Source organism: Stegodyphus dumicola, chromosome 12 (genome assembly GCF_044657685.1).
Source record: "Stegodyphus dumicola isolate Sdum_Otavi_A_Nest chromosome 12, ASM4465768v1".
Taxonomy (NCBI): domain Eukaryota; kingdom Metazoa; phylum Arthropoda; class Arachnida; order Araneae; family Eresidae; genus Stegodyphus; species Stegodyphus dumicola.
Window position 1 is genome coordinate 102755738 of NC_140779.1, and position 19978 is coordinate 102775715.

A 19978-nucleotide genomic window follows, 5' to 3' on the forward strand; every position below is an offset into this window, starting at 1 on the left:
TTGAAGTAAATTGTCATAATTTTATTTGTGTTGTTCATACGCATATCTCATTCTGAGAGTTATCTCGTAAAAGTTTCAGCTTAGGGTCTTACTAACCTTGTTCTAGGAATTAGATTACATTACACACAGATATATATATATATATATATATGTTCAAAGTGAAGTAAAAAATCGGAACATATATATATATATATGCGTAAAGAAACCTAATATAAGGCTAAAAATTCAAAACAATTTTTTTATTCCTGTCCTGCACTATGGCTGTTGGATTGAATGTGCAATAAACTTAAAGCATAACAAAAACTGAGGAACGTCTTTGAAAGGTACAAAGTAAAAACCTATGTAATCCGAGGAAAATCATAAAAACTGCTGTGTAAGAGACGGGAAAAAAATTCAAAGTGCATATTAGATATCTTTCTGCTCTAAATTTGCATAGTAATTTTCTAATGTAAATTCAAAGTGCATATTAGATATCTTTCTGCTCTAAATTTGCATAGTAATTTTCTAATGTAAATTCAAAGTGCATATTAGATATCTTTCTGCTCTAAATTTGCATAGTAATTTTCTAATGTAAATTCAAAGTGCATATTAGATATCTTTCTGCTCTAAATTTGCATAGTAATTTTCTAATGTAAATTCAAAGTGCATATTAGATATCTTTCTGCTCTAAATTTGCATAGTAATTTTCTAATGTAAATTCAAAGTGCATATTAGATATCTTTCTGCTCTAAATTTGCATAGTAATTTTCTAATGTAAATTCAAAGTGCATATTAGATATCTTTCTGCTCTAAATTTGCATAGTAATTTTCTAATGTAAATTCAAAGTGCATATTAGATATCTTTCTGCTCTAAATTTGCATAGTAATTTTCTAATGTAAATTCAAAGTGCATATTAGATATCTTTCTGCTCTAAATTTGCATAGTAATTTTCTAATGTAAATTCAAAGTGCATATTAGATATCTTTCTGCTCTAAATTTGCATAGTAATTTTCTAATGTAAATTCAAAGTGCATATTAGATATCTTTCTGCTCTAAATTTGCATAGTAATTTTCTAATGTAAATTCAAAGTGCATATTAGATATCTTTCTGCTCTAAATTTGCATAGTAATTTTCTAATGTAAATTCAAAGTGCATATTAGATATCTTTCTGCTCTAAATTTGCATAGTAATTTTCTAATGTAAATTCAAAGTGCATATTAGATATCTTTCTGCTCTAAATTTGCATAGTAATTTTCTAATGTAAATTCAAAGTGCATATTAGATATCTTTCTGCTCTAAATTTGCATAGTAATTTTCTAATGTAAATTCAAAGTGCATATTAGATATCTTTCTGCTCTAAATTTGCATAGTAATTTTCTAATGTAAATTCAAAGTGCATATTAGATATCTTTCTGCTCTAAATTTGCATAGTAATTTTCTAATGTAAATTCAAAGTGCATATTAGATATCTTTCTGCTCTAAATTTGCATAGTAATTTTCTAATGTAAATTCAAAGTGCATATTAGATATCTTTCTGCTCTAAATTTGCATAGTAATTTTCTAATGTAAATTCAAAGTGCATATTAGATATCTTTCTGCTCTAAATTTGCATAGTAATTTTCTAATGTAAATTCAAAGTGCATATTAGATATCTTTCTGCTCTAAATTTGCATAGTAATTTTCTAATGTAAATTCAAAGTGCATATTAGATATCTTTCTGCTCTAAATTTGCATAGTAATTTTCTAATGTAAATTCAAAGTGCATATTAGATATCTTTCTGCTCTAAATTTGCATAGTAATTTTCTAATGTAAATTCAAAGTGCATATTAGATATCTTTCTGCTCTAAATTTGCATAGTAATTTTCTAATGTAAATTCAAAGTGCATATTAGATATCTTTCTGCTCTAAATTTGCATAGTAATTTTCTAATGTAAATTCAAAGTGCATATTAGATATCTTTCTGCTCTAAATTTGCATAGTAATTTTCTAATGTAAATTCAAAGTGCATATTAGATATCTTTCTGCTCTAAATTTGCATAGTAATTTTCTAATGTAAATTCAAAGTGCATATTAGATATCTTTCTGCTCTAAATTTGCATAGTAATTTTCTAATGTAAATTCAAAGTGCATATTAGATATCTTTCTGCTCTAAATTTGCATAGTAATTTTCTAATGTAAATTCAAAGTGCATATTAGATATCTTTCTGCTCTAAATTTGCATAGTAATTTTCTAATGTAAATTCAAAGTGCATATTAGATATCTTTCTGCTCTAAATTTGCATAGTAATTTTCTAATGTAAATTCAAAGTGCATATTAGATATCTTTCTGCTCTAAATTTGCATAGTAATTTTCTAATGTAAATTCAAAGTGCATATTAGATATCTTTCTGCTCTAAATTTGCATAGTAATTTTCTAATGTAAATTCAAAGTGCATATTAGATATCTTTCTGCTCTAAATTTGCATAGTAATTTTCTAATGTAAATTCAAAGTGCATATTAGATATCTTTCTGCTCTAAATTTGCATAGTAATTTTCTAATGTAAATTCAAAGTGCATATTAGATATCTTTCTGCTCTAAATTTGCATAGTAATTTTCTAATGTAAATTCAAAGTGCATATTAGATATCTTTCTGCTCTAAATTTGCATAGTAATTTTCTAATGTAAATTCAAAGTGCATATTAGATATCTTTCTGCTCTAAATTTGCATAGTAATTTTCTAATGTAAATTCAAAGTGCATATTAGATATCTTTCTGCTCTAAATTTGCATAGTAATTTTCTAATGTAAATTCAAAGTGCATATTAGATATCTTTCTGCTCTAAATTTGCATAGTAATTTTCTAATGTAAATTCAAAGTGCATATTAGATATCTTTCTGCTCTAAATTTGCATAGTAATTTTCTAATGTAAATTCAAAGTGCATATTAGATATCTTTCTGCTCTAAATTTGCATAGTAATTTTCTAATGTAAATTCAAAGTGCATATTAGATATCTTTCTGCTCTAAATTTGCATAGTAATTTTCTAATGTAAATTCAAAGTGCATATTAGATATCTTTCTGCTCTAAATTTGCATAGTAATTTTCTAATGTAAATTCAAAGTGCATATTAGATATCTTTCTGCTCTAAATTTGCATAGTAATTTTCTAATGTAAATTCAAAGTGCATATTAGATATCTTTCTGCTCTAAATTTGCATAGTAATTTTCTAATGTAAATTCAAAGTGCATATTAGATATCTTTCTGCTCTAAATTTGCATAGTAATTTTCTAATGTAAATTCAAAGTGCATATTAGATATCTTTCTGCTCTAAATTTGCATAGTAATTTTCTAATGTAAATTCAAAGTGCATATTAGATATCTTTCTGCTCTAAATTTGCATAGTAATTTTCTAATGTAAATTCAAAGTGCATATTAGATATCTTTCTGCTCTAAATTTGCATAGTAATTTTCTAATGTAAATTCAAAGTGCATATTAGATATCTTTCTGCTCTAAATTTGCATAGTAATTTTCTAATGTAAATTCAAAGTGCATATTAGATATCTTTCTGCTCTAAATTTGCATAGTAATTTTCTAATGTAAATTCAAAGTGCATATTAGATATCTTTCTGCTCTAAATTTGCATAGTAATTTTCTAATGTAAATTCAAAGTGCATATTAGATATCTTTCTGCTCTAAATTTGCATAGTAATTTTCTAATGTAAATTCAAAGTGCATATTAGATATCTTTCTGCTCTAAATTTGCATAGTAATTTTCTAATGTAAATTCAAAGTGCATATTAGATATCTTTCTGCTCTAAATTTGCATAGTAATTTTCTAATGTAAATTCAAAGTGCATATTAGATATCTTTCTGCTCTAAATTTGCATAGTAATTTTCTAATGTAAATTCAAAGTGCATATTAGATATCTTTCTGCTCTAAATTTGCATAGTAATTTTCTAATGTAAATTCAAAGTGCATATTAGATATCTTTCTGCTCTAAATTTGCATAGTAATTTTCTAATGTAAATTCAAAGTGCATATTAGATATCTTTCTGCTCTAAATTTGCATAGTAATTTTCTAATGTAAATTCAAAGTGCATATTAGATATCTTTCTGCTCTAAATTTGCATAGTAATTTTCTAATGTAAATTCAAAGTGCATATTAGATATCTTTCTGCTCTAAATTTGCATAGTAATTTTCTAATGTAAATTCAAAGTGCATATTAGATATCTTTCTGCTCTAAATTTGCATAGTAATTTTCTAATGTAAATTCAAAGTGCATATTAGATATCTTTCTGCTCTAAATTTGCATAGTAATTTTCTAATGTAAATTCAAAGTGCATATTAGATATCTTTCTGCTCTAAATTTGCATAGTAATTTTCTAATGTAAATTCAAAGTGCATATTAGATATCTTTCTGCTCTAAATTTGCATAGTAATTTTCTAATGTAAATTCAAAGTGCATATTAGATATCTTTCTGCTCTAAATTTGCATAGTAATTTTCTAATGTAAATTCAAAGTGCATATTAGATATCTTTCTGCTCTAAATTTGCATAGTAATTTTCTAATGTAAATTCAAAGTGCATATTAGATATCTTTCTGCTCTAAATTTGCATAGTAATTTTCTAATGTAAATTCAAAGTGCATATTAGATATCTTTCTGCTCTAAATTTGCATAGTAATTTTCTAATGTAAATTCAAAGTGCATATTAGATATCTTTCTGCTCTAAATTTGCATAGTAATTTTCTAATGTAAATTCAAAGTGCATATTAGATATCTTTCTGCTCTAAATTTGCATAGTAATTTTCTAATGTAAATTCAAAGTGCATATTAGATATCTTTCTGCTCTAAATTTGCATAGTAATTTTCTAATGTAAATTCAAAGTGCATATTAGATATCTTTCTGCTCTAAATTTGCATAGTAATTTTCTAATGTAAATTCAAAGTGCATATTAGATATCTTTCTGCTCTAAATTTGCATAGTAATTTTCTAATGTAAATTCAAAGTGCATATTAGATATCTTTCTGCTCTAAATTTGCATAGTAATTTTCTAATGTAAATTCAAAGTGCATATTAGATATCTTTCTGCTCTAAATTTGCATAGTAATTTTCTAATGTAAATTCAAAGTGCATATTAGATATCTTTCTGCTCTAAATTTGCATAGTAATTTTCTAATGTAAATTCAAAGTGCATATTAGATATCTTTCTGCTCTAAATTTGCATAGTAATTTTCTAATGTAAATTCAAAGTGCATATTAGATATCTTTCTGCTCTAAATTTGCATAGTAATTTTCTAATGTAAATTCAAAGTGCATATTAGATATCTTTCTGCTCTAAATTTGCATAGTAATTTTCTAATGTAAATTCAAAGTGCATATTAGATATCTTTCTGCTCTAAATTTGCATAGTAATTTTCTAATGTAAATTCAAAGTGCATATTAGATATCTTTCTGCTCTAAATTTGCATAGTAATTTTCTAATGTAAATTCAAAGTGCATATTAGATATCTTTCTGCTCTAAATTTGCATAGTAATTTTCTAATGTAAATTCAAAGTGCATATTAGATATCTTTCTGCTCTAAATTTGCATAGTAATTTTCTAATGTAAATTCAAAGTGCATATTAGATATCTTTCTGCTCTAAATTTGCATAGTAATTTTCTAATGTAAATTCAAAGTGCATATTAGATATCTTTCTGCTCTAAATTTGCATAGTAATTTTCTAATGTAAATTCAAAGTGCATATTAGATATCTTTCTGCTCTAAATTTGCATAGTAATTTTCTAATGTAAATTCAAAGTGCATATTAGATATCTTTCTGCTCTAAATTTGCATAGTAATTTTCTAATGTAAATTCAAAGTGCATATTAGATATCTTTCTGCTCTAAATTTGCATAGTAATTTTCTAATGTAAATTCAAAGTGCATATTAGATATCTTTCTGCTCTAAATTTGCATAGTAATTTTCTAATGTAAATTCAAAGTGCATATTAGATATCTTTCTGCTCTAAATTTGCATAGTAATTTTCTAATGTAAATTCAAAGTGCATATTAGATATCTTTCTGCTCTAAATTTGCATAGTAATTTTCTAATGTAAATTCAAAGTGCATATTAGATATCTTTCTGCTCTAAATTTGCATAGTAATTTTCTAATGTAAATTCAAAGTGCATATTAGATATCTTTCTGCTCTAAATTTGCATAGTAATTTTCTAATGTAAATTCAAAGTGCATATTAGATATCTTTCTGCTCTAAATTTGCATAGTAATTTTCTAATGTAAATTCAAAGTGCATATTAGATATCTTTCTGCTCTAAATTTGCATAGTAATTTTCTAATGTAAATTCAAAGTGCATATTAGATATCTTTCTGCTCTAAATTTGCATAGTAATTTTCTAATGTAAATTCAAAGTGCATATTAGATATCTTTCTGCTCTAAATTTGCATAGTAATTTTCTAATGTAAATTCAAAGTGCATATTAGATATCTTTCTGCTCTAAATTTGCATAGTAATTTTCTAGACTGCGTCTTTCCTTTTCCTGCTCGCTTATGTAATCTTCCTGCATTGCGACAGATCGTATCCAATTGCACACCCAAAATTTAGACAAAGAAATCAAGTCTATAAATATCACTGCTACGAATGCACAGTGCTTTTTTCCCTCCCTTGCCTTGCCTAGTGCTAGCCACGCATCGTTGCCACTCCGCTTCGCCAATTGTTTAAAAGATGTAAGATATACAAAATTATGGAGTGCATCACGCACCCAAAAATAATGTGGACCACAAGAATTACGTGGGAAATAAAATTATGTGTCTTGTTATCTACGCCATCTATCTGCCTGCTATCTATCTGTTTCTTCTACTCCGTATCCATCTGTATGCCAGCCACATCTGTAACCATCTCATCTATGACCAACAAGTAATTGGTGTCCTCTCTCCTATGTATCCTAAATTTATAATATACATATACATGTAAAAATGGTTTTCAAAGCTTATACCCGTTTCGCGGATAAAAGAATAATCGGACAGCCTTCACAGATTTTCTTACGGTATTTTCATCTAAAGAACATTTCAAAGCGTTATATAATGTTCACTATCAGTAAGTGTTTAAAATGCATCTTTAAAATGGCAATATATTTACAATATGTTATGTCAAAATACACTGTTGTATGTGGGTTATAATATTTCTCATTTATTATCCCTTACTTGATCAACTGGTAAAACTTAATAAAATACGCATAAAAAACCCAACGGAAATGAGTTTACAATTGTATCAGAAAAAATTAACGCGAATAATTTGAGTATTGGTCAAAACAGCCAAGAAGAACACGTGCACATTTGAAGTTGGGTCAAAAAACTGAAGGCTATTGGCATGAATTACGCTTTGATGAAAAAGAAAATTAAGAAACATAAAAGGGAGAAAGACAAATTCGGATCAGTTAACTGGCGGAGAAGGGAAAAGGAAAGAAAGAAACTCGTTAATCAAGTTGCAAAATGAGTAAGATGAATAAAAATTATAAAACTGAAAGAAAGCCAAAAGAGAAAAGTTAAATTTTACCTCATTTAGTGTTAAATAGCAGAGTGGTATCGGTTCAGAATAAAGTAATGAGTTGTGAAACTAATGATCATAATTCATAAAGTAATTCAAATTGCGTATAGGTAAAGGTAATTTTAATTTTTTGCATTAAGTAAAATTATTAGAGACCCAAAAAAGCAGCCTTTTGCGTTAATGACTTATGAAGAAAATTCGATTGGCTTTGTTTATTTGATTATGGCAGATCTGTCATGAGCTATCTGCCTAAGGGAAGAGATAACCTTCGTGGAGGACTTTCTAAGGGAAACTGACTCCCATACACGTTACACATAGGGAAAACCACGAAAACGCTCATGCAGCCAGCCCGTTCGCCGGAAGTTGAACCCCGCACCGAACTACCAGTGTTCAGCGTCTTTACCGCTCGGCCGCTGGTGAGCTAATGAAAATTAAATGATTTAATTATTAATAATTAAATGATTTAATATTTAAAATGATGACTTTATAAAATGATTTAATTCAGACTTAAAAGTGAAATTGTTCAAAATAATTAGCCAAAACTTTTAGATCGTGTCTCAAGTTTGAATCTTCCTAAATGCATTACAGGAAGTCAATATAGATCTAGACCAATGGTTTTCACCGTTTTTTGGTACCATGTAACTCCTTTCACCATTGCTAGATTATCATCCCCTCTTCTCGTTTCCCAAACTAAAAAAATATACGTATATTTATTTAAATTTAGACTATTTTTTAATGTAATTTATAAATTAAACAAGAAAAAGGGTGGAAAATGTAGAAAAATACCAAAATCTGAATAAAAGTAGTTTTTCCATATTTATGAATTTATCAGTCAATCATAAACTTATCTTAAAACTAGGAACAGCATTTTATTTTTATATTCACTATCTTATTCATTTTAGTGAACGAACCGTTCTGATCGACCTCATAAAAAAGTGATTTTGAACATCTCTACTTGTTGAAACTATGAAATTCCCCAACGGAGGGAATTCCCATCTGTTTGAGATCCTTGATCTAAAGAGAATGACATAATATTATGTTTTACATTGCACTGGGGTATGTTTTGCATTTTATCTTAATACTTTAAAGGTCCTAGCATTATTTATATTACTAGAATTTGACTCATGTCTTTGGTACTAAATTCAAGAAAGGTTAGTAATTTTAAATAAAAATCCACTTACCAGGTTTGTGCAGAAAGAGTTGCAATCTTTGAGATCAGTGCATGAATAAGAGGATCTCATATCTGTGTGTTTGTAGACAGTCAATTGCCCTACATGAAGCGAGCAGGAGCAAGATTTTTCTGGTTTCATATATGTTGCCGGATGGTGCATGTGTGTAGATGGATGATGAACTGGCAAACCATGATGGGCAACAGGCCTGTTTTGTAAAGGTCTGTTTGGCGTAAAATGATGAGGATAATAATGATTAGGATAATATGGATGGTGCGGTAAAGATCTAGGTCCCGTGCCTCCGAAAAGGAATGGTTTTATTTTTGCAAAAATGGATGGCCTGGGTACCTGTTGACTATAGGCTCCATGGTAAGGGCTACCGAAAACATTCTTAAAGGGATATCTTGGGCTGGAAGGTGGAGGCATGATGTGAGGACCTTTGAGCAGACTATGATGGTGACTAGCAGCAGGTGCGTAGGGAACATGATTATACATTGGATGTGGTGGAGGAGGAGGAGGTCGTGCAAAGAATGGAACAGGTGCTGCGGCTCCTCCGTGTAAAGGTGGAAGAGGGGGTCCATATTGAATTGGTCCTGGTGGTCGAGCTGGCACTGGACCAATAAACGGAGCAGGTTGCGGGTTTGGAGGATAAGGTGCATAGTGATGACGATACACTACCCTTGGAGGATGGGACTGCTGTCCATGCCAATATGACAAAACGCTGTAAAAGAAATCGTAAGATTAAAATTTAATTTTATGTTCAGAATTTAATCTTATACTTTCACAAATAATGAGTAAACATACAAAATAAAGAGTCTTATTGTTTCAGAAAAGGATCACTAATACATAAATGATTATGCTGCTAGTGGACAATCTGAAGTTAAATGGAATATGCCGTAAACTGTAGCAAATAGATAGTGTTTAATATGTAGCTGAGTTGCTTGGAATTGTCGTCTCGAGTTGTTTAAAGACCTTGTCGAACTCGTGGCGCCATCTGTCAATGGTGCTATGAAAGGTCCTTGGCCTGCTCAGCTAGATATATTTATGGCAATGTTTAGCCAATAGAGTGAATGATGGAGGCCGTGGCGCCATCTCTTTACCATTATAGATAATCGAAACTATAATGTCCACCTTTATCTAGAGCAAACTGCACCACGTCCACGTCCACCTTTATCTAGAGCAAACTGTACCACGTTCACGTCCACCTTTGTCTAGAGCAAACCCCATGGATGGCAAATTGAGGCGATATGAGCATCCCAAACCGAATAGAATCAATGGAAGGCCAACTGGCCAACAGAAGACCACCTATAAAGGTGCTTGTTTTTTTTTTTTTTTTTTTTTTTTTTTTTTTTTTTTTTTTTTTTTTTTTTTTTTGCTAAAGTTAGTGTCTTAGGAAAGAATTGTGAACCTCGGTGCCGTGGCTGATGGTCAAACCGATCGAATCAAAAGCAGCTATCCTTTACGCAAGCGATTTTAGCGATATCTTTCTTGGGCATGGTTCGAGCAGTACCATAAATTTACTTGTCATTTCTGTTGTAGAATAATTAGCTAACACAATCTTTCGTGAAAATAACTGTATTTAAAATGTCATAAAATAAATTAATGCAAATCAAGCTCTATTTTCAGTGAAAGACTGCAAAATTTATGAAAGGAAACAGACTTAAGATCAGGTATTGCTCCAACAATTTTGACGCTTGACACATTCGCAGTCTATCGCAACTCCCTGTTTACATCACAAATCGGAAGAGCAAAAAATCGTCTCTTTAAAAATCCATCTTTATTAATCTACACCACAATTACTTCTTTTTTTTTCCATTCCTGTGCCTTAACGTAGAAATCAGTTCTGAAAATGGCTACTAAAATGAATTCTCTGCTTTGAAGACTAGGAATTGTATTATTAATTTAACTATCTTTGTAACGTGGAAAGTTCTGTACACCTACAGTAAATAAAATTGGTATATAAAATAAATTTCTAAGTTATAAATCTGAGGCTCATGAAATTCATTTGTGATGTTAAAGTTTGTCAGGAATCGAATCCTTCAGGTTCTTATACGAGAAGTATGGCGATTACGTTTGCGGAACCTTGGTGAACAGCAGATATCTCATATCGTTACTCTTACTCAAATTAGTCAATACTTTTTTACTCTTTCTTAAGAATTATAGGTTATAGTGCATATCTGCCGTTTCCGTAAGAGATTAAAAATCCAAGAAAAAGGAAGTACAGAAGGAGGTGCCTGGAGTGCAGGTAAGAAACGTCTAAGTTTTGTTATGAATGTGCATTATGACAGTTTTTTTTTTTACTCAGTAATGACATCTTAAATGAAAAAAATTTCTAAATGGAAAATATTGCTGGGATAGAATTTGTATGCTTAAAGCTAATGTTACTTCACCCAAATATATTTTAAAATCGTGGTAGTTCTATATAAAATTAATACAAATACTAAGGAAACATGCAGCATGCAGGTGAATACGATAGGCTTTTTTCTGAAAAATTAGAGATTTTTTGGTGAGTACCAAGCAGTGTGAGGCAAGGAACAGAGGGGGGGGGGAGCAGGTGAATGTTTAACATTTAAAGCTCTGGCGGCAGAATTTAAAAGCTGCAGAGGTTGGACTGGGCGGCAAAATGCCTAGCGCCGACCATAAACACACATTTAATTTGTCATAGAAAAATAACCAATATTCTCGTATTATCTGTAATATTATCTTAATTTCTATTTATCCTTTAAATTGCTCTTACAAGGAACCCTTTTTAGTTTTCTGCACGACGATTCAGAATGCATGTGAAGGGGCTAATCCTATTTTTCAAAAATCTGCTTTGACTGGCTAAGAGATTTAAAGCTCGAGTTTAATGGGAATTAGCACCAGGTCTTGTTGAAACCATTAACTAGCATTCTGAAACCATTAACTAGCATTTCTTCATCGTATAGGAGGCGCCCCTTTTATGTGATCACGTTTGTCCATGACTCTTTTTATAACATTAATCGAATGATAACATCAGGAAATAAATAAAAGGAAAAAAAAAGAAATAAACAAAAGAAAATAAAGTAACAAATTCTTCAAAACAGCAATGAAATTTAATTCATTTAATACAAGGTAATAAAGCAAACACATAAAACGTTAATAATGAAAGACAAAAAGCAGTTTTGTAAAGCCCTCTTTAATAAGAAAACAGAATATTGATATGATAAACCGAGAAAAAGACTCAAAAAAAAAAAAAAAAAAAAAAAAACAGAAAAAGGTATGTCAACACTTTACGTGCATCTGAAAATTTTAAACGTATATTACTATGCTGATTTTAAAATATTTGTAATTTTGCTGTTATATTATATATGGCGAAAGTCCAAAGACAATGGTGCTTCATAAAAGCTAAAAAGATTTTTAAAAAATGGATTAGTAGATGTGAATGTAACAGTAGGCCGGTAGACTGCGAGCTCAGCAAGAACGTAAAAAGCATTAACAAACCCTTTTGAGAACCTGTTAACATCTGAAAACTTTCAGAATTTTTTCTTTTCTAATTGATGTTTTTACTAGTTAATAAATTCACTTCTTAATTCTGATGTAAAGAACTGCATCTTATGAAAACCGACTGTCAGTGAAGGGAAACACATGTAACTAAAGACAGCAGTTTCCGAGGCTTTGACCTTTTATATTCTGAGACAGAAATACTTATAAAGAGATCTTTGTCTAAAGTTTTAATCCCTACACTTGAGTGCACCCACACCGACGACCTCAGATATGCTTCATTTTCGTTAACATCAAAAGAGGTACGAGCCGTGGAAAATGCTAATTTGCGTTCTTAAAAGCTTAGAAAAGTTTAAGTGGTTCATTTAGGGAAGAAGCGGCTCGAGAAATAACTTTAATGTCAAAATAACTTTTATGTCATAAGTTTGGTGATCATGATTCTAGCCCTAGAAATTTGATGGTTTAAAACGAAGTAAAATGCTGGAAGATATTCAGCATGATAGAAAGGTTTGTACCATAAAATAGGAATACAGCAAAATAACTCAACGTAGTTGAATAAAATTTTGATTTCAGGTCATAGAGAATTAAACATCAGTGTAATTTAACAAAGATAACCGACTATTTAGGAAGTTGGTTGGTTTATTCGATTGAGCACTCGAGAACCATCTGCCTAAGGGGAAGGATGTCGCTATGGAATACCTTCTAAGGAAAACTGGCTCGTATACACTTTACACATGGAGAAAACCTCGAAAATATCCATGCAGCCAGTCCTTTTGCCGAGAATCGAGCCCAGAGCGAACTACCAGTGTTAAGCGACTTTACCGCTCATCCTCTGGTGGTGCATACTAATTAAAAGTGATCTACTTTAATAACACACATCGTCCCCACAAACTCGGCTTTTATTTTCACAAACATTGGTCGTAGACAGATACCTCCAATTACAAAAACTTTTAAGTGACACGAAGACTCATGTTTTGGTATTTTTTAAATAATAAAAGAAAGCAAATTTTGTATGAAATATTACATTTAACTTTTTACGCTATATTTCGGCTCCTGCACTTATGTTTAGGAAACTCGGTACTCGGTATAAAAAATAGAACACGTTGAATTTGATTCGCGTAAGGCAAAATGAACCGAGATATTCGATATTAAAATCCTAGATTATATTCAGGGGGTGTGCACAAGTTGAAAAGCGATATGTTTGCATTTGTACGTAACTGAAAATAAAATACGTTTAGAAAATAGTTCTGATATTAAAAAATTACGTGACGAGCATTTCAGTGCATATTATTATGAAAAATATTAACCATTATAATTTTTTTTTAAATGGAGATCCTATTCACAGAATTTTACAGAAATCGTGTTCTAGAAAAAACTGACAGGCTTCAGTATTGGCACGTAGACAAATAGTAATATTATTTGCATATATTAAAAATGAAAAATATTTGGACATTAATTTTTTTATATTATCAAATTGTAATTCCAAAGTAATAAAATTTGAAGAGAATTTAAATTACGCACTTTTTTTAGACTTTGAGAACTTATAAATTATTTGCGTAAAATGCTTTCGGCATGCCAAATGTTATAAAATTATAAAGTAGAGCCACTAGTAAATCACAAAACAGTACACTGAATGGCATTTAGGGGATCAATTTCGATTTAATTTAATTTATTTACTAGCCCACACCTCAATGCAAATTGAATCTAATTTGATGGCAGATTTTAAAATTAAATATATCAGTCAATTTTTGTGATACTTAAGTCAAATCTTTAGTGTTGTATTTTTATAATGTGTACAAAATTTTCTTAACATAAATATAGGGACCTGAGGAACGTATAAAACGTTGCGTTTCCTAATATTTACAGAATTGATGTCTTTAAATTTAAAAATATCCAAACATGAATCTTCGTATCATTTAAAACAATGGCAGACATATAAATCTATTCATAAAATTGAATATTTTTAAATAGATTTATATGTCTGCGACCTGCGGTTCCGAATATAAAGAAGGCCTTCTATGGGTACACAGTGAATTAGAAAAAGGTAGTTGCAGCTTCCTTAAACGCTGAGACTAGAAATATACTTTTCAACTACAATGTTTCTTAAAATAATGTGCAGCATTTTATAAAATCTGTCATATCTGTAGGTAGGAAAGCTTCTATAAACTTTGTTTGAAAAAAATAGCAAAAGAAAATTCATTTACTTGGATTACAGAAAGCACGTATTTAGCCTACAGGTAAAAGACAACACATTACGGCTGACTATGATGACTATTAGTATGGATAGTTGCAGTTCGGTATATATGCTCCGGATTAATATTAAGAGCAGAGATTCCAAACCCTTTTCTTACATTGATCCTTTTTAAAGAATGGTCTTGTTCATCGACCCCCCTACATTTTTCTCTGTTATATACAGTACACGATATAATTATATTACAAATAATTGCACATAAATAACTTCATGATAACAATTAGATCAAGAATAAAAACAAAAGTTTCGAAAAATAGTTTATTCCATTTATGTTTAATTATTTTTTTTTTTGTTATTATCATTTTTAATTTTACAAATATAAACAAGTTTCAGAAACATAATAATAGTTTCTAATTGCACATTTTAATAGTTTCCAATTTCACAAATATTCGATGTTAATAAACGCGGTCGCTGCTTTTGATGTAGTGATATATATATTTAATTACTTCTTGTAAGTTTTAATTAGGTCTTTTAAAGCATATTTTTTAATTTAAGTTCTTTGGATTATATGCTATATGTTGAAAGGAAAAATTTTGATTTCAATTTTTCACTGAAGTATTTTATTATTTACTTAGGTTTTTAATTCTTTGCATGAAATAGAAATCTCTTTAATTAAAGTTATTTTTTTCTGATTAGAATTAACTTTGTTTTTTCCTTGAATTGGGGAAGGGTCAGAATTTTCGGAAGAACTATTATAATTAAAATGCATTGAAATGGTTCTTCGGCTAATTTTGGATACAGAAAAACAAGGATTTTTGTGGAAAAGAGATTTCAATTGATTTCAGTATTTCTTCCCCCCCCCCGAAGAAATGGCATTGAAGTTGATTGAATTCCTCTTCTGTTATGTTCATTTTTCTTCCAATTTGATTAATTTTTTTAAATGGGGTCTTGCTTGTTTGAAAAAATTAGGTTTTTAACATTTTTTCAATTCTTTGCTGCATTTATAGGATTATTTGAAATTTATTTATTATGAATTTCAATTTTTGGCCTTTGTGAAAAATAAGTTTTTAATTTCTTACTTTATGTCTTTAATGATAAATTTTCAGCAGCTTAATGTGCAAAAATATGAGGCATGTTTATGTTTTTTTTTAAACAAAAGAAGGTTTTGTGATTATATATGTATATATATATATATATGGCATAAAACTACCTAATTTAATTTTTAAATCATCTCGTTCAAAAATATTCAACCTGTTTCTTGTTTTTCATTCTTTGGCTTGCGTTGAGCGTATTTTATTACCATTATTATTACATTTTGTTGTGTTTCTGCGTTTTACTTTTTAATATTACGATTATTTTATAAAAAATTGTATTTAAAAATATTATTGGCTTTTAAAATATGTAGAGACATTAGGTATTTTTTAAACAGGAGTACATGAAAAAGGAGCAATGCCATCGCCCGCACCCGAGCCTAGACACTCGAATACGCCCCGAGTGTGCTACCGTTACACCACGAAGGCATGCTGGAAGAAGGGAGAAAATAGCGTATAAAAATATTAAATAGTTTTAGTATATTTTTAGTCCAAAGCGGCAATTTGCCCAGAAGGATTATTAATTTCGTTTTGGTATTTTGCGTCGATTCACTACAAGCGTTGTTTCACTTTTCAAATTGTTGCCACCAAATATTATCGCCTGTATTATATTTAAAGAAATTAAATAATGAAGAATTTGCATAAACGTATGTATATTTATCGCATTGTGATAAAACAACGGTACCTAGAGCTATCCAATTTTGAATAAGGTAATCCTCCTGCAAATATGGGCATCTGGAATCCCAAATTTGAAATTTGGAATTTGTTTCATTATCGATTTCATATTTTGTGAAACTTCAACGAATTTTTGATTAACAAACTCAAAGATTTCAATGCGAGTAATGGCAACGTTGTTCAGAAAAAACATTTTTATCTCCAGCACGCGAGACTGTGTATCGGAAATTCTAAAGATATGCTCATTTTAAAATTATTTTGCGATATTGCTCTTGAACTGAATTTTATGGTTTAAGTGCGAAGAACATGATATTTAATAAATAAGATAACATACAAAATGTTTAAAAAAATACCCTTTGGACATAATTTTAAATCTGAAACCTTTCAGAATTTTTTTAAATAATAGTGTGCTATATTATGATTTATAATGAGCGAGATGAAATGATGTTTTAAATAGTTTCAGAGCTAGTATTTCCTTATATTTATTTTATGTGATTTCTTTCTTGCTGTATAATACAGCCTTCCATCAATAAGCAATTAATAATCAGTTACATTAATACCTTTTTTGTAACCAATAGGTAATCAATGCAATTTTGTAATCAATGTAATTCATTATGTGCCTGTGCATATTCGGCTACCCAGCTCCATTCGACACCTTGGCCATCATTGAGCATTCCTAATATTTCATTGATGCCCAGGAGTCAATATCGACCCCATTGGGAACCCCTGATTTAAAGGAATAAAACCTTCGAAAGTCGCTTTCTATTAACTTGTATATATTGGAAAAAATCAAGCTTAAATTGTAAAATAAAAGTTTAACATATTGTTAAAGAGACTATCAATACTTAATGTGGTTTAAAAGATATTTTTTTAATATTACACTGCGTATAAAATAAGATGTGCTTTTCATAATTTCTAAGTGGGAGAAATATTTTTATTTGAAAAAAAAAAAAATGAAATCTGATTTTCAGTGAATTGAGGTAACACTGGATGTTGTATGAAATGAAACAGACTGGTGATTATTGTCTGAGATATTGCAAAATTTAACGAACCACGGTCTGATTCTCAAGTAAAATAAAGAAGAATGATGTGATATTCTTATTCGAGACTGCAGTTTTGAGTGATTTCCTCTGTCTTGCTTTGAAATCAGGGTAGGAATTTTAATGGGAATAATTTTCAAAGCAGGGGAAAAATTCTACCGTTATTTCGATTCTATTCAACAATGCAGATAACATAATAATTACTTTCACTCCCATCACCAATAAAAACTGGCTGTGATATTAAACAAGTTGCAAGGAAAGGGGTTGCCGTAGCAAATACATATTTCGATAAGCAAGTAATTTTTATTATTATTATGTATTCAGTTTCACGCTTGACTAGAATATAAAAAAAAAGGAATTTTCAATTCCGAAATATATATGCAATTCCAAGTTACTGGCGAAAACATCTTGAATGAAAGCGTTGAAAAGAACAATGCAATGAGAAAATATCTTAATACGAAGCATCGTGAGAGAAAAGAAAACTAGGGGGAGAGAGGAACATCGCGGGTTTAAAACATCGTGGTATAAAACTTTGTTGCAGATAATAAAAACTTCGCAGTTTTAAAATATCGCTATAAAAATATCACGTTAAAAATAAAACACCTAAAAATTATCATATAACATCGCAGACATGCGTTATCTCATTAATATAAATTAATTTTAAAATTTTCGTTGACGTAGTTTCTTTAAATTCATATGTCTAAATTAAATTTTCATGACACCTGCTAGAATAACGACCCACAATTTACGAAACGCTGAATAACTGCAAAAATTTTTTCAACTACAAGAATACAGTTTTCGTTCTTAGTGAATCATTTTTTGTATATGTAGGAATCAATACCACCTCCAACAATCAGTCTCATCTAGCTCAAATTCCTGCAATAAGACCGATGATTACTGGTAGTTCCACCTGCCTTTATGTCCAATCCCAGGCAAACGGGTTATCTGCAATGTACGTTTTCGTGGGTTTGCTCGTGTGTAAAGTGAATACGGGCTATTTCTTCTTAGAAAATCCAGTACAAAGACATCCCTCTTCTAAGGTACATAACGCACGTGGCTTTGCCATATTCAAATAACCTGATATAAACTGTCTATGCAATAGAGCCCATTTAGGCAGTCATAGTTCCTCTCTAAATCAGGGATTATTCTGCACTTGTGAACAAAACTGACTCCCATTTCTCAGCATCTCTTCCATGTCCAGTCTTCACTTTCTTCGAGCTCTGCATTGATTATTTATTGACACAGAACATTAATAGTAACCACTATCTCATTTTAAAAGTCGAATGGGTTGTTCGAGGAGCCAATTCTTATTAAAAAACTGATTGATCTTATTTACTCAGAAAACTAAGAAAATTTGGAAAAGTGAACCGATATGCTTGTTTAGCCACCAGAAATTCAGGACCAACTATTTTTTAATTCAGGAACAACTATAATAGTTTTCTACAGCGTTAGCCCTTCAGTTCACCGTTGGGTTTATTAAGAGTCTTCCATAAGAATGATATATTACAAAATGAAATAAAATAAAAGTTATTTTAGATACAAACAATCTTTATACATTTTAATAATTTAAAAAAAAAATTTATGACATTATATTTTGAATAAAACATCACTTAAATGTCCTCCTCGAACTTAATGCACACGAGCGAATTGCTATGGCTGTATAAAATAACTCGAGCTGAATGTTTCGCATTCAGCATTCGATGATTGTTCATAAGGCCTCTAATGTTCGTGTTGGTTCGCATAACCATTGATTTTAAATTAACCTGCAAAAAGTAAAACGTTATATCACAAGTTCTGGGGACAAGCTGTCTTGGTATCATTTATGGTTAGAACTAGGGTGCTGCACTAAGGACAGACACAGCCCCTTCACCTAACAGAATGGCTGCTCTATGAAATGGGCTTCATCAGTTCCAAAGAACAAAAAAGGCAACCATCGGGCCAGCTATGTCCCTAACTAAACACAACTATAAAATTACAACTTAATTCATTAACATAAACTCCTAAAAACCAAGCCATGTGACCCGAGTATCTAAAATTTTTAATCTAAAAAAACAAAGAAAACTAAAAATATACGACCCGAAAATATTTCTCATATTTAACCCCTGGTTTAAGGAAAAAAAGGAAATACGAATCCCTCCATCTGTCCCTCTTAATCATAACCGAATGTATTCCAAAAACTAACAAAACAGAACCGTGGTCCCATTTCATTATACCATGCACCATTATTCAGGCAGCGATGAAGATCATCAAAGGAAACCAGCTGGCTGTTCAGAACAGGCAATAACCACCGGTAGACGGACCATCCTTTTGGAACTGAGATCTAATAACGAGTTTTTTAACCGCAACAACTTTTAATATACGCTGTTGGAACTGGAATTACCGCAACCGTTGGGACCACACCTGCCCACTAATTGATCCTCGTTGAAGGATTTAAAGCGATACTCTTCCAACTTACGGGGTCTCAGAAAAGTCTCCTCTTGTTGTTTTTCGTCACTACCTCTCCGTTTTGAGAGTGGGTAATTTGCTCACCTGCTACCTTTCTTGGATGTTCCAGCTGATTCTTATGCTCCCTCTCCAAAACTGAATCCCGATTCTCCGTCAGGCGTTATGACCATGGTAGGCGCGTGAAATCGTCTCATGGGTAAGTCGATACTTGTGAAGAAAACTTCTTCTTGCGCAGATAAATAGGAGAAACTGAATATGTCTTCTAAAGCAGCATTGTACTACTCACTGTATTTCCTTTTTCCTGGTAATAAGGTCCAGTAATTAACCATATCTTCCGCTTTCAATTAACTGCTCTGCTTCAATCAATAACAGTTCCTTTTAATTCGCAATGGAA

At 30.5% G+C, this 19978-nt stretch overlaps 1 protein-coding gene across 1 annotated transcript in view; it reads right to left on the reverse strand.

Moving 5' to 3' along the window:
- Window positions 1-19978, reverse strand: part of LOC118186784 (uncharacterized) — a 43120-nt gene that overhangs the window by 20795 nt on the left and 2347 nt on the right. The window contains exon 2 of the mRNA XM_035356928.2: window positions 8693-9401. Within this exon, the coding sequence (XP_035212819.1) occupies window positions 8693-9401 (709 nt within the window). The remainder of the gene's footprint in view (window positions 1-8692; window positions 9402-19978) is intronic.